This window comes from Periplaneta americana, chromosome 1 (assembly GCF_040183065.1).
Source record: "Periplaneta americana isolate PAMFEO1 chromosome 1, P.americana_PAMFEO1_priV1, whole genome shotgun sequence".
Classification (NCBI taxonomy): Eukaryota; Metazoa; Arthropoda; class Insecta; order Blattodea; family Blattidae; genus Periplaneta; species Periplaneta americana.
Window position 1 is genome coordinate 53,369,336 of NC_091117.1, and position 16,649 is coordinate 53,385,984.

Below are 16,649 nucleotides of genomic sequence, written 5' to 3' on the forward strand. Positions count from 1 at the left end.
TACTCTCGCAGATGTGAACATATTACATGACATGAAACAATCCTCATAACACAAACATAAAGTAAAATAAAATACACATAACAAAGATTAATGAAACTACGAATCGACACAAGGTATGCTCGAAATTAGTACATTGTATATCAACTTACCTCTTGGTTTAAAACCTGCTTATCACAGATGCTGAAAATGAAACCATTAGCCTGAATGTATACTCTAGCTGTCTCATCTAATTTTCACACACTCTCGCAAATAAGAAGTCATAGTTTCTACTGTCCTCTGCAGCTTGCAGAATATGAAGGTGAGGCTATTTCGCCCTTGTAAACTCGACTCTTCATGTCACTCCACAAATAAAAGTCGAATGGGTTTAGATCAGATGATCTAGCAGTCATGGTATGGGCCCAAAATGCCCAAACCACCAGCACTGCATGCATAATATGAGCAGGTGCACATCATGAAGAAACCACATACATCTCCTCGTCTGGTAAGTACATCATCCAAAAGACCTGGTAAATTATGTTTAAAAAAACGCTTGTATCTCCTACCCATCAATCAGGATGGAAGGATGTAAGATCCAATCAGAAAATCGCCTATTATACCAGCCCAGACATTTAGTGAGAATCTGTGTTGGAAATATGACTGCCCTATTGTATGTGGATTCTCGAAAGCATGTAAGCATATTGTGGAAGTTCGTAATATCCTGTCGGGTGAAACAGGTTTCATCAGTCACCAGGACATTGTCTAAAAAATCTAGATTCTGCATATAATTATTATTTATCCACTCACAAAATAACACACGTGGCTGGTAATTTTTAGGTGAAAAACACTGAACAGGTTGTTTGTGGTATGGTTGCAGTAATTGTTCCTTAAGAGTTCGTAAAACAGTCTAATGTGATACACCAACTTCACGAGCAATATCACGGCTACTACATCCTGGATTTTGTTCATCAAATTCAACATGTCTTCTTCCTTAATTACATTTTCAACAGGTCACGTAGGATCGCGATTATGACACTGAGGTATTACACTTCCTGTGTCATAAACATGCGCACACACTGCCGTACTGGTATGTGCGTTTGGAATATTCCTACCTGGAAATGTTGCCTCATACAGTCGCCAAGCTTCACGACTATTGCAATGTGATTCTCCGTAAATGAGCATTATGTCAAGATATTTCTGGTTTGTAAATTTGTACATTTTAAAATGCAGAAAACTATATAACAAACCTGCACGTTTGCGCACGTAACATGTACCACTGAATGCAAACACGTGTGTAACTGCTCAAGCAAGACTAAGTACAGAACACAGGACTCATAGCTTATCTGTACTAGGTGAAGGGACACGAAAAGTGTTCATGATTGTATGTAATTTGCACGAAAACCATCATTTGTATTGCAAAACTGCAAAGGAACAAACCATTCCTGATTGATTTCTTTAATTATCTCAGTACAATTAGAATAGTACGAATAATACCAAGTAAAGTAGGCTTAAACATTTAGGACAAAAACATTTCTTTCTTTTTTCTTTAAGTATTCACATCCCACAAAAATGTTATTTGCATTTTCGTTTGTATTCTACCCAAGGAATAAGCTGTTAAAATTTGCACAATTATACCACTTCCACCCTGTATGAAAGATATGCTGCAGGAAGCAATTAATCCACAAAGTTAAAAAAAAAAATGGGTGTCATAAAGATGATACTCTTTCTCATTTTATGTTGCCAGCTCCTGTAATACAGTATACTAACTTCTGTAAGTTGCTACACAATCTGTCATACTCACCTGTAATGCGTACCACACCAAGAAGATCCAGAATGCGCAGCTGGTTACAATGGCAGATAATCATCCTGATACCTGCATCAGTCACTTCCCAGCACCAACAAAGATGTAAGGTCTGGAGGTTACGACATCTGTTACATCACACTTCATATTAGACTAACTGGAGACATCAAACTTATCATAAAATACTGGTCTTTTAAAAGTGATTACCAATGTTAAGCAAATGAAAACAGACTGTCTGGGTTAATAGGACCTAAAAATTGACGAACAAATGGAAAACGAAAATAACTGAAAACTCGTAACTTTACAATAAAAATTTACACTTTCATTTACAGGGCATTTCACTTTTGGCGTCTGTTTTCGTGCAAAATTTTTAAAAAGAGTTTTCCCCACCTTACCTGTTAGCAATTCCTTCTAGTCCATGATCGTCCAAACTGGAGCATTCTGACAGGTTCAGAAAGACTATGCAAGTCATGGCAGGACGACTTAGGAACTTGGACAATGCAGAAGCAGATAAATTATGGCCCCTCTTAAGACGTAATGAGTTAAGCTCTTGTAACGATCCAATTCCTTCCAGCAGTCCCTTATCTGTCATTTGGTCGCAGAAAGATACTTCCAATTCCTGAAGCCTAGAAGAGTCATTAGTATTTCACATTAACTTCTAAGTATGTAAGTGCTTAGGTTAAGCACAACTTTTTAACAAATTACTAATCACAGAAATGCTATGCATTTATTAAAAACAGTAATTAAGCTGGTATAACGGAATTAAATTATCGTGAGTCACTGTTGTAGTACCATTTATTGGTCAGTTTACACAACACTCAGTTCCAGTGAAGTCATGTTTAATGCAGCTTTGTCCTCCTGCAACCTACTCAGAACAATGCCATCTGTATGGAAGTCAAACTATTTCCTATTGCAGCTGTCTGTTTGCTTGGAACAACTGAATGATGATAAATGAAGCTGCAATTATTAATGATGGCGAAATGAGACCAAGGGTCCAGCACAAAAAATTTCTTCGCCTTTGCTTCGAATTGGTTAAGGCAAAACATCGGAAAACTCCAATCCATGCAAAACCTATTCTAGCATGTTTATCACATATACAGTAGTTATGCTATATTATAATGGTTCTTTTAAGCAGAGAAAACCCTCTAACCTTCGAACCAATTAACATTCAACTAGATTTAGAAGAACCAGTTACAAAATCTGAAACTTCCAAACCTGTACTAAAAGTGCTAGCATTAGAAGCTGTGAACAATAGATACCCACCAGAAGAATGCTTACATATCTACACAGATGGGTCTACTATCGATAACAACTCAGGATCAGGAATTACGTGTGCGTTATTCTCATTTTATCAACCAGCAGGATATCATACAACAAATTTTGATGCGGAAATAATGGCTATTCATATCTCACTCCAACACCTACTGTACAGAATAGATAAATTTCAAAATGCTGCCATTCTCTCTGATTCTAAAGCAGCATTATATGCAATAAATTCATATAAAATGATGTCAATCCAAATTAAAGAATGTCACAAAATGATCCAACAACTTCAAAAACTACAGAAAAGAATTCAATTGCAATGGATACCTGCACATTGTGGAATTGCTGGAAATGAAACTGCTGACTTTCTTGCCAAAAAAGGATCCAATTTAATTCAGAATACAAATACAAGCCTACCTTTTACATCCATCAAAAGACTAATTAAAAATAAATATAAAATCAAGCAAAACCAAGCACTATGTACCAAAGCCAAAGATAAAAAATGGAGCATTTTAATAAAAAAAACAGAAATTATTCCAGAAATCCCACGTAAATCTGCAGTAGCAAAATTCAGACTGCTTACAGAACACGATTATTTGGCCAAACACTTGAATAAAATAGGAATTTACACAAATCCAAATTGCCCTCTATGCAACAAAGAAGAAATGACTGAAGATCATCTACAAACCTGTGAAGTTCTACCTGATGGATCCACCACAGAGAAATATTGGAGAACAAGAACACTACTGTGAAGCGGGGTGACTTTGAACGCCGAGGTGACTCTAAACAGTAATTTAGCGCCTTTCTAAATTAAATGCTGTACCCAATTGCGATAAAACTGTTTAAGTTGTCAATAAACTAGTTCAGTTCTTTCGCAATAGGGTACAGCATTTAATTTAGAAAGGCGCTAAATTACTGTTCAAAGTCACCTCGGCGTTCAAAGTCACCCCGCTTTACAGTAATGGCTTCATTGCCAAAGCCCAGCATTAGATAACAACAACAACATATTATAATGGTTCTTGACCCCACAGTTTTAACTGTCCTGTAATTTCGTAGTGAAGTATTGTTATTCATGTAACTAAACATTTGTCGTTTTTCTATATCAGTACACCTTTGTATAATAATAGATTTGTTCCAGCAAGCAATTTAGAACATGTTCCAAACTAATACCGAACTCCTTTCGACATATGCACCAGTTGTGTACGGTCTCAAAACTTAGTTCGAGATTTTATGTTGTTGGAACGTTTCTTAAATTCTTCTTTCATGGCCTTCACAGTTTCTTCTCATATTAAAATTATAATTCATCTCCGAACTTAATTCGTCATAAAATATATCACCATCACCTTCCAAATCACTCATGATGGACTATTTTTTTTATTTTAACCTGCCTAGTCTCAAAGCATTTTAACCATAACTTCACACTAAACTATCTGGGCACACGTCAACAGTTCAGAATTCCCAGTTCCTGCTCTTCATCGAGAACCAATTTCACTCATTCCGAACAAGTTCTAAAGCACGTTGGAACAGGTAACTGGGAGTTCAGAATCGGTTTGGATCAGTTCTAGTCTTGTTGGAACATACATTGAGCTACTGCGCATGAGCAAGCAGTTCATAATCGATTCTGAACCATGCTGAAACAAACCTAATATTTAACACATTGTTTCCACTTTCGTAAAACGCAAAGTACCATCATAAAAATAACCACTTATGAAAACAAAAGCTCCGTTCATCATTATAACCACAAAAGTGTTCATCTTACCTCGTACAATTATGAAGGTAACAAAATGCAACATCTGTAAGATCTTCCCCATCTAAGATTAAAGTCGTCAGCTGCCCACCCAGTTTCTTGATTACATGCATTATATCATCATCGAAGATTTGTGTAACATCATCCAAACTGAGTTTCTTTAAATGCTGACAACTTTCCACAATTCCTCGTACTGCGTTACCACTCAGCCCCTGTTGAGAACAAAAGTTCCATTAGTTTAAATGACCAGCTTTCATTAACAATTTGTTTAAAGACTAGTATAATTTTGAGGTACTATATTTAGCCTACACATCACACTATGCACGCCTACCTGCATGGTCTGTCAGGCTTAGATATCATGAAACAAGTTGTGTATCTACTTTTCGTATATCAATAATTGATAGCAACATGAGAAGAACACACATTCATTACACAGATCTCAGCTACAGACTTTTGTCTATACTTCTCTTGTTCATTGTTTTGGATACACCTTTTCCATTTATGCGTTTTTAGACTTATATGATGGTATTTTAAGCCACAAAAGATATGAAACTTAATTTATACCTTCTAAACTGACTTTGCTTGAAATTAGGTTTGCCGTGAAAATGTAACAATGCAAAAATTTATTATGTTTTCATCGTTAAGATGCGATCCACTATGAAATCCATTGAAATTCGAAGCTGCCAATGCTTGTGTCCAACAATCTTGTGTACTTTAATGACGATGTTACTTCTTTAGAAACAGTGAAACATTTCGTAACATAATATGATTTAAGCAAGCGAATTATGGAACAGTTATCAAATTTGAGGGCATATTTCGTTCCTTAAGAGCAAAGTAACTGACTTTTTTCGTAAAATAATCACATCACTAAATGAAGACCTTATGGTAAGAACACGGTAAGTCAATTTCAAACATTTTCTGGATTGAAATTTGAAATGTAATATATCAGCCAGCTTCGGCTCTAAGCAGATAAGATTTGCTACAAATAATCTTACATTCTTCAAGAATATGTAGTATAATTTTGAGTACTGATTATTCATTATCTCGTGAAATCAACTTGCATGTGAGGTGAAGAAGAAAGTGGACTGGGAATCTTCCCTCCCTCACTACATTTCCACTTGTATGCATTTGTTTTCACAAGATAACAAATGGCCTGTACTATATTATTGACTCAAAGATGGCTTAACTGTGAAGTCATATATTTCTCTTGTGAAAATTTTACTAAATTGACTTAAGTCATTCTCCCCATATAGTCTTCAAATGCTATTTCAGATGTCATTAAACGTTATTTGATTTATATGTTTTTCTCACTTGCAGGTTTTTCTTCGGACCCCTTTAAAAATGTATATAGTTTTACAGTATTTTACACAGAATTATATACTCAACACATACAGTAAAATAAAGTTTAACACTAATAAAGAATTATAAGAAAACATTCGGGGAAAAAAACAATTTACCCAAATAAAACTGTTTCGTATCATGTATTGCATATCCTCAGTACTAAACTGTCATGCACTAGTACTTTTTAACGTTTATTTACATCTGATTTATAAATATTTCACTATTTACTTGAAGCTATATCTAAAATAGTAATCTACCTTACAATGCGAGAGATTCAGAGCAGACAGTTTCTCGAGACGTGGAATGAGGGCATAGCCAGCATAAGTGAGGGGGTGGCATCCCTCTAGCGCTAGCACTTCAAGGTCAGGATAGAAGGCAACAATATTAGCCAGCAGGCCAGTGCTGTCCTCACTGAGGCTGCAAAATCGAAGTATCAGTTTCTTGAGGCCCTCACAGTTATCAAACAGAAGCTCCAGAAGCTGTGCAGCATCTGTTCTATTAAAAATCGTGATTGACTGCAGTACAGGTGCTTCCAGTAATACCTGTTTCAACAAAAATTTCATTACAACACAGCTGCTGAAATTAAGGTAAGTCTGAGACTCAAGAACATGGAATAAAATTACAGTGCCATTTTGATGTAGAACTACGCCTTCTCCGAGGGTGGGTGAGGGGGTACATATACAGAGTTTCAGATGTCCCAAAAAGTGCAAAATTTGAAACAATTATTGCACGTAAATTACGAGGGTTGGATGAAATGTAACAACAACTTCTCCTATGTCAGCCATGTAAGTTACATAGTCTTAGGGTGTTGCAGAGCTAGTGCAGCGAATAGTATTGATCGTACGACATTCAGTCAAATACAGCAATGCCTTAAAGTACAGGAGGAGTTAAGTAGGTTATTTTACGACGCTTTATCAACAGCTTAGATTATTTAGCGCTTGAATGAGGTGAAGGTGATAATGCCGGTGAAATGAGTCTGGGGTCCAGCACCGAAAGTTACCCAGCATTTGCTCATATTAGGTTGAGGGAAAACCCCGGAAAAAACCTCAACCAGGTAACTTGCCTCGACCAGGAATCGAACCCAGGCCACCTGGTTAAGGAGGATAGTGCAAGCAGCCAAACGACATGTTTACAAAGCTGGAACAACGTTCATGGATCAAATTGAAATTGTATGAGATCATAGTCCACAAGACTGTTATCAGGGACTGCGTGAAGCAAGTGGTGATACAGCATTGTCATATCGTACAGTGGCACAATGGGTGAAAGTGTTTTGTGAAGGTAGAGAGCTCTTCAGAACAGGCCCAAACTAAAGACCACATTATTATTCAGCTTGTTGCTTCCCTGCTGGATATTGATCGCTGATGAACTGTGCATGAATTAGCTGCAGAGATAGGTGCATGCCACAAAACTGTGCTCCACATTCTGCATAATACTCTTGGGTTCAGTGGCGGCTGATTGACTGAGGCAAGTGAGGCCGGGCCTCAGTCACTTGGCTTAACTGAAATCAAATTTTGTTTTTATGTAATGTATTAGTTATTTGAATGAAGCATATATCGCTGTAAAAGCATTTGAAAACTTTGTGATGTAGATAGATCTGTTTTGCAGTAAACTTTGTTCCTGAGGCCAGGATCGCTCGTGCCGGGTCTGGCTTGTGATGTATATAGACCTGTTTTGCAGTAAAATTTGTTCATGAGGCCAGGATCGCTCGTGCCGGGTCTGGCTTGTGATGTATATAGACCTGTTTTGCAGTAAATTTTTTTTCATGAGACCAGGATCGTTCGTGCTGGGTCTGCTTCTGGATTTTCGTTTGTCTTCGCGGGCTTTTGACTTTTCGCTTTAAACGTTGTAACTGAGGCACAATTCGTCTGGCCTGGTCAGGTTTCACTCCTCTCAACCATGGGCTGGCCTCAAGGGTAGAGTGGGGTGGGAATAGGGTGACTTGTCTTCCTAAATAGGCCATAAATAACAAACATTCCAGCTCTTTGGCAGGCAGAGACCCACACTAATCTCTCCTCTTATGTCATAGTTTATGACTTAAGCGAGGGTGTTGTTCTATTGTACTTCGTGTAGTGAATCTGGGCCAATGTTGTTATGTATTTCGGGAAAATATAAACAGAAACAAATGCCAGAAATAATGCTGGTGTAGTTAATTCATTGTTAGAGTGTCCTTTTTCGAGAAGAAATAATATTGAAAGAAAGGAAGTTTTAAATAAAAAGAGAGCCAACCGAGATACCTACGACATCGCTGACAATTTTTCTGACAGATAATCTTAAAACGCGAGTTTCTATTGCATCCTGGTATGGGCAACATAAATGGTTAAGTGGTAATGTGGTTCAAAATAAACTTCTCTGTTGGCGTTGTTTGTTGCTGTCAAAGGAAAAAATAAAAATAAAAGAAAGAAAGGGAAATTTCAACACATAATATGGGTTGCTTCATCACACTGAAACAATCACTGAAACTCGCATCATAACAGCTTATTTGGTGAGTGAAATTATTATTTTTTATTACTAGTAATAACAATAGACTAATAATAATAATAATAATAATAATAATAATAATAATAATAATAATAATAATACGGTAATAATGATATTAACAGTATAACAACAATAATAATTAATATCATAAATAAACATTTTCTATCAGAGGCACTTAAACTAGTTGCATCTGGCCTCACCGAGGATTTGGATCACCGGCCGCTACTGCTTGGGTTAAGCAATGTCCATGGAATCACTGAGATGCAACTATGGCAGCACTATGCAATTGCACAGAATGTTTCTATTTATGGAAATCAGCATTTAAAGTGATATGGATGTTAAAATATAAGGATATTCTAAAGTAAGTTCCCAGTTTGAAATAGCTGTACCTTCTGTACATATTAACAGTTTGGTTCCATATAGATTTAGTAAAATCTCCCAATAAGCCGGACTTTGCTTAATTCAGACAGGCAAAAAAGAGGAAGGAATACATTCTAAACTGTTCCAAAACAATATACAGACAGACATGTACTCCAAACCAACTTCTGCAACAAGAATTTCGAGTGATGCAGAGTCAGGTCTGTCGGGCACATCATCATAATTATGGGTAGGGGCCTATCACATATGTACTGCATTGTATGTATTGCTTTACATTTTACTGTACTGTATAGTGTATTCACGCCTATGGCCTTTAAATACATCAGAAGCTATAAACGGAGTTTTAATGCATTTTCTAGTGTTCTGTTAGGTTATTTAGTTAATCCTGTCTTTTAGGTTATTTCAGTTAATCCTGACTTTCGTTAAACTGGTTAACTTATTCTCCAATTAGTTTGGATTAACGAAGTTTTATTGTACCGTTATACTTTAGAGCAGTGGTCATCAGCACTTGCTGAAATGGATAAAGGGTAAGGAGTGTAACGAAATATGCTCCGTCTGCAGAAGCATGCTAGTGCCTCATGGGTAAGAGATGCTAGCCCGAGGGTGCACTGTGCTGATGACTGCTGCTTAAGAGGAAATGGGATTTTTTTCTTTCGATATGTATTTCATTCCTATGGTAACTGTGTAATGGTTGTATAAACAAAATTAAATACAGACAGCAATAATTTTTACAATGGTTTTGCCCCAATCAGTGCTAACATTTGGTAGAGGGGCAGAGAAGGCCTGACGGCCTTATCTCTACCAGGTTAAATAAATAAATCTAATCTAATCTAATCTAAACATTTGCGAACCGAAAGTGACATGAATCTGCTTATCTTATTTTTTTGAGTTCAAAATGCATTTCCACTTTATACTTGTCAGAACCGAATTCGCCACATTGTTGAATAATTCATCGCCAAACACTGCAACTTTATTAGCACTATAAACATTGTACGCAGAATTTTCATGAACTTCCTGGACTTCTTGTAAACTAGAGCTCCACTCACCTCGTTTTCTACTAATATCTGTTTATCCATTGCTTCTTATCTGTAACTGCACCAGTTTCCTTAAATTTGTTCACCAGCTTACAAAATGATTTTACATTTAGGATCCATTTCTTAATCCATGTAATGTTCGAAATCTTCTCAATGCATTGGGACATTGTTTAATGCTTTCGTAATAGCACTGAACGAGGTCAATATGAACTCGTAAAGGCAAAACTATTGTAAAAATTATTGCTGTCTGTATTCTGAACCATAATTGTTTATCAAGCATGACACAGTTACCAGAGCAAAAAAAAAAAAAAAAAAAAAAAAAAAAAAAAAAAAAAAAAAAACAATCCCTCTAAAGTATAATTATATGGAATCAAACTGTTAATATGTACAGAAGATACATCCATTTCAAACTGGGAACTTACTTTAGAATATCTTTGTATATTGCTTTACTTCACACACATGTGTTTATGATAAGGATGTTAATCCTACATCAATGAGGCACTCTTCACTAAGGGTGCTGGCTACGTGGCTAAGAAGCGTAAGAAAGTTTCTTTCAGGTTAAACATTCAAAGTTGGTCAAGAAAGAATAACACTTACCTGCACAATGGTACTGAATCTAGAGGAATTATCACATTTGTAACACAGGGTCTTCCACAGAGTAACATCCCTTGCTAATGCGTACCATCTTTCACATACTTTAGAAATTGTGAGGCACAAATCCTCTGGTCCAAAATATGACAAGATTTTGAGTAGTATTTCATCTGGAAAGTCATTCAGCGATCTCAATGTGGTGCTGTTGACTAGAGATGGCTTTGAAATAGAGTTATGACTAGGTCCCTCCAAAAGGGACAACAATGCAGAAGCCATTTGTATCAGGTCATATTCAGGCTGAAACATCCTCAACCTGAAAGAAACACAGCCAAATGCAGAGGCTTTTACAGTTGCAAAATATTATACTATCAAGTTGGAAACTGTTACCGATAATAATATGAAATAAATATTGTTTTATTAATAACATTTTAAGAACCATACAAATAATTCTACATATGGTGCAAAGCATGAAAATTTGTATAAGTTATTTTTATAGTCACATTAGCACTTTTAGTGGTTATATTTCTTGCATACGTTTCCCTCCATGATACTTGTTACTAATTACTAACGTAACGTGTGATGTCCAAGACGAATTACTAGGGAAATGGCCAGTTTCCCTAGTATCGCGTTCTAGACCTCTAGAAAAGGGGGCCAGAGACTATAATAGTGCATTAGAATAAACGATTTTATGTTGAAAGTAGTTACGGCTGCTAACCAAAACAGCGTGTTTTATCATTGTAAACACCTCATAAAAGCTAGTAAAGCAAAAGAAAATTGTACTTTCTTTGGTGGAGCTTTTCTGGAGAACGACACGAAAAATTAACAAAACTTTTCTTCGCTTTCTATAATACAGTATATAACACAACCGTTTTCTATTCCAAAAGTAACTACAATTCGTTCGTTCAATTAATTTCTATCTGTACGGTACGGTACTACACAGTTTTATAGTCTCCACTAACACGCTGAAACAGGCCTATTTCCTTAAGCTATGTTGTAATGCCATGCTTACAAAGATAAAGTAGAAAATGTTCTCAGTGACAAGTTAAGGTATTACACCAGCCCAGAGTTGGGGGAAATGCATAGGCCTACATGAAATACTTCCTCACAAGACCTCTATAAATTATGAGTACCTAGGCAAACTTTATTTGTTGCGAAAATCAGAATTCAGATTCACTACTTATTGAAATAATGGAAATTATTCATTTAGCCAAATAACCTGCTGCTATTAAAATATGACAAGATTATAGGTCTAGACCTATAACTACTGTATAGGCTATAGCCTATCGAATGTATCACGAAATTTTATCAGATAATCAAATTTACCTGGCACTCCCGGTGCACCGCACTCAAAGTAGCTGTTAATGATAGACGATGTCCTGGTCCATAGTCTGCGAGACAATATACAGCTTATTTTGAAGAATGGCTGCAAGCTATTAACATACGGAAAGTGCAATGTTAATGTAAGCCTAACCTAACTTACTACGTGAAAATCTGAACAAACATAAATAGTATTACGAAACTCGACAATGTATAGTATTCAAGCTGAATGGTCGCAATGTAACAGAATCTTGTGGGGGGGGGGGGGGGGATGTTGTGGGTACAGATGTTATGCAAATAGACATAACCTAATGTTATATTGCAGTAGCCTAAATATACCAATATAAATATGGGACCATGGGATCCCCTTTTATCTCTCCATAATACACAGAACGGCGAAACGTGGCATTAACAGTTATTTATTTCACAAGTTCATACTTTCTTGATTTCGAAATGTATTTTAACTTTAAACAAATCTTTTAATTGACAACTACTATAATTTCACAATTCTAAAGTCGAAACTATCGAGTATCGATAATGAAATCGATCAATCGCTCAAAACAAATCAACTAGTGGCGCAGTCTAACTTGTTGCAGTCAACCACTGCCTCATCAAATATGTTTTGCATTCGACGAATGTATTTTAGGGGATGTAAAATTAATCGGTTTTAGTCAAACACGTATTTAATGCAATGTGAAAATAAGCCTATTATATTTTTACTGAATTTTTAAGTAGGAAAAAAACAACAAATTATAATTCCATACAAAACAGCACTCTGTATTGTTCTGTCCGTTCGTCTGTGTATAGGTACACTGGCGAATAGGGATTATAAAGAATGGACACTGAGCGAATTTTCCTGTGTTTTGTTTCTCTGTGCGCCAGCGGTTAGTTCCACTTTTAAGCGCTAGAGGTTAGTGTAATCGAGCATACGCTAAGATGATAATTGAGAACAGAGTTGAGACACAGGATCCAAACATCGCCAACCTTATTGCATAATCCAGTAACGCTTTGCTTCAAATAAGTTCAAGTTAACAGCTTTTCCTTATTTCTCAGTGACAAACTAGTTGTAATAATAATATTTTATATTTCAGATATCATAAATTATATTATAAAATAATATAATACATTATAAAATTAAGTATCGAATTCGTTTAATATTTGTATATAATATAATATAGGTATATGGTTTTACTTCTCGTAAGAGTTTTGTTTTTCCATTTTCAGCGCTATCAAATCATTACATATTTTAATTGTTGTTGGGGTCAACGTCTCAACTCTCATTATAAAGGAACTCTAGAGTCTAGACATTACAGTTAATGACAGATTTATTATTTTATGGATCCAATTTATTTTATTTGAGTACATAATGTACCTAGATGTATTAATTATATGTGTTATATTTCCGCTGTGTCGACTGCTAGCTGGTGTGATGTCAGCGCCAACTCTAGGGAGAAAGCGGAATCTGACGCTCTAGCTGGCTTGAAGGTCATTGAAATCGGTCCGGCTACATCAAAGGTACCGACGCGAAGTGTCCATTCTCTATAATCCCTATTCGCTGGGTACACTAGCTACCTATCAATAAAAATTTCTCCTAAACTTCTGATCGTATTTTATCTCAAAATCTATAAATAAGTCTGTCCATGAATGATGCACGTCATAATTATATAGTCTCCACTAATACACCAAAATAGGCCTATTGCAGTAAAAATTAATGGGTCTTAATCAGTATACTGTACTGTCATGGTAATTTTTCTCTTGGCCATACGCCCCATCCCTTGTTTTCTCCATTGAGATATATTTTACTCTCCTCTATCTCTCTATATTAATGATTTTTGTAACATTAAAGAAGAAGTAAAGAAATTGTTTTGCTTTGCATTTTAATTGTAAAACACGCTTGATTTTGATTTAAACAATACACCATGTAGCCTTACCGATAAGGCACCGTGCATGGGTCTCAAAATCGTACTGGTGGCGCCGCGCAGTATCTCAATTCCTAATTAACTACAGGCTCGCAGTCATTCACTAGTCATGTGTGATATAGAAATTACATGCGGCTTTCTGCCGATAAAAAGTTGTAATATTAGTAAGAATGGGTTTATTGATTCATAGTGTTCTGCCCAAGGGCAGGTCTTTCACTGCAAACCCAGCAATCTCCAGTCTAATTATTTTATAGACTCAGTGGAAAGTTCATTACTGCTAGAGGAGTGTAAAAATGTAACTACAAAGTTCCTGAAATATCAGTGAAGTTGTTTGGCATTTAAATCAGATTTCAGACCATTGAATGAGGGCGAACAGTCATATTACGAAAACATTGATATACTTATATTTGATGTCATGACGTGCGTAATATTTGTGTGTATAATGTCTCTATATATTACGTATTTTAATGTGATTTAATTCTAAAAGTAGTCTTAATTATACTTCCTGAATAATGGGCGACTGCAAATTATCTAAAATACAGCACATAATGAACAATATCATCAACATACTACCTCTGATTGAGGTTCTGGCTGATATGTACATCTGTTATCAGGCTGTACATCTCACTTGACGATATGTGTCAGAGGAAGAACAATATTGTTTGTATGCATATGAAGTCTGACTAGTGTAATTTGTAGCTAGTCGGCGATATATGCAATGGAAGGGAAAAGGAACTGGCCACTCTACCCCATGATATTGTGGCCTAGTTGCCTCATAAGTGGTGCCTTGTTGGTATCACTTATGACGTTCAGACTTCTCTTTGGACAGTTGAATAAACAACAAGATCAACATGCGGAAGCAGTTCAATTGTTAGTTTGTGTAAAATGTTATACTGTATATTTTAATTCGCTGAATGCATCTTTCAACATGAATTCGAACACTGGCAACGCTGTAAGTAGTTTCGACTTCTTCAGCTGTTAATTTACCATTTTTTCTTCTTCTTTATGCGTCTCTTTCGTACCTTTCCGGAGCTAGTTGAGATGAGACAGTCTTTTTCTTGTAATCATTTATAAAAATACTGGCAACAGTATGCTGGTGTTCTGATCTCGTTCCCAATAAAATGAATACCGCAAATTCTTGCTGCGGGTGTTGGTTTCCAAGGTGAACCATCAGCACTTGAAATCAAGAAATAAATATCGATATGAATGCCTTTAAAAATAAGTATATTATTATTTATTTTTGCTAATATTATACATAATATATATGTAAAGAACTCAGTAATTATGTACTTTTTGAAATTTAAATGATAAATTCCTGTCGTTGTTAACTTAATGGTTATTTATAAACATAGTACTATATACATTCTATTTTTATATCAGGCCTAGTACGTAATAATATTATGATTACAAGCAGTGTAGCCTTATTTACTTTCGTCTGCGTACTGCATGGATCCACAATTAGCGTCGTTGCGCTTCAGTTTTCTGTTTTGGGAATGAATAAAAACAATATCGGTTGGTGTGTTCCTATAAGCATTACTACACTCAAGAACACAGCAATTTGCATTACCTTTCCGCTTTTTAGGATCATCCATATTTCTAATCATTTAACCTGAGATGTTAAGTATATTCATACGCTTCAAGCACAACACTATCGCTGCTGTCCCGCAGTTAGTAACAACAGTCGCCACCAGAGGAGCTTGCACGGTGCCTATATGCACACTTGTCTCAATGAATCTTGAAGTGTGTATTTTCAGCACTTCTTGTTTTTCAACAATTATTTTATATAATTCTGGATCCCAGTGCTGCAGAGGTGGAAATTTTTGTTTATGAATATCAAACAAAATACATTAGGAACAGCAAGAGATGATCTGAGATCTGTACAGATCTCCGCGTACAAAATTTAGGCACCCATAGGCTATGCCGTATGGCTGCGTACAGACAAAATTTTATTTTCTCCATACGATTAATAAAAAAAAAAAATTGTAGGTTCCCATACGATGTATGGCCCCATATGGCCTCTATGACAGCACTGGTCTTATGTACAGAATAATCGAAAAATGAATGACAAATCCTAGCATGCGTTTGTGTTTTACTGTATAAATGTATTCCGTCAGAAAAATGCTCTGTCTTAGTTCATGCCATTGCCCATGTTTTTCATATCCATTCACATCACTACAGCAAGTTTGTCAACTATATATATATATATATATATATATATATATATATATATATATATATTTCTCGTTTTAATTTAATAAGTCGTGTAAGATTACGAGCTGAATAAATACGTAGTATCTTGATCCCATTCCCCTGCATAGGCGGAGATAGAACCGTTTCCTTTGGGGGGGGGGGGGGAAGCAAAACCATAGAATCCCCATACAACGGGGTTATGAGGGACATCATTTACCTCCTTCCCCCGTTATAGCTTGACCATGGTACATTATATCAGAATATGATTATTTAATAAAGTGCTCGCTATACCGAGAGAAGATAGTAATGATCGACGTATGCTCCTAACTTTTGTTCAAAGTGTTCAAACGCAGGGCTCTGCTTAGTAATAAGATTTCTTCCACCTGACCAAGAATTGCTGTATTTTCATACAAACTCGATCTAAATTGATTGTTGCACATTTTAATTTTTTCCAAAGTTAGGTTGGCCCTGGGTGGACCTTCGTCTATCACTTTAAATTTAAAGCATGGAGAAATAATGGTTATACTTTCCGCCTTACAGTGCTCTCACGCGTTCTGAACATTGCCTAACCTCTAGGCGCTCTAGACTTTCTTGTCTCGCTAAAGCAGGGATGT

The 16,649-nt window shown here is 36.1% G+C and overlaps 1 protein-coding gene across 4 annotated transcripts in view; it reads right to left on the reverse strand.

Moving 5' to 3' along the window:
• Positions 1-16,649, reverse strand: part of LOC138695741 (F-box/LRR-repeat protein 2-like) — a 101,103-nt gene that overhangs the window by 16,222 nt on the left and 68,232 nt on the right. The window contains exons 1-7 of one of the 4 annotated variants that reach the window (XM_069819904.1): positions 12,691-12,942; positions 11,933-12,039; positions 10,616-10,922; positions 6,386-6,670; positions 4,800-4,999; positions 2,173-2,403; positions 1,778-1,905 (exon numbers count right to left, since the gene is read on the reverse strand). In XM_069819904.1, coding sequence (XP_069676005.1) covers positions 1,778-1,905; positions 2,173-2,403; positions 4,800-4,999; positions 6,386-6,670; positions 10,616-10,915 — 1,144 coding nt within the window. In that variant the 5' untranslated portion in view covers positions 10,916-10,922; positions 11,933-12,039; positions 12,691-12,942. Of the gene's footprint in view, positions 1-1,777; positions 1,906-2,172; positions 2,404-4,799; positions 5,000-6,385; positions 6,671-10,615; positions 10,923-11,932; positions 12,040-12,265; positions 12,461-12,690; positions 12,943-16,649 lie in introns of those variants that run through there. The other 3 variants (XM_069819921.1, XM_069819894.1, XM_069819912.1) reach the window with 3 other exon arrangements.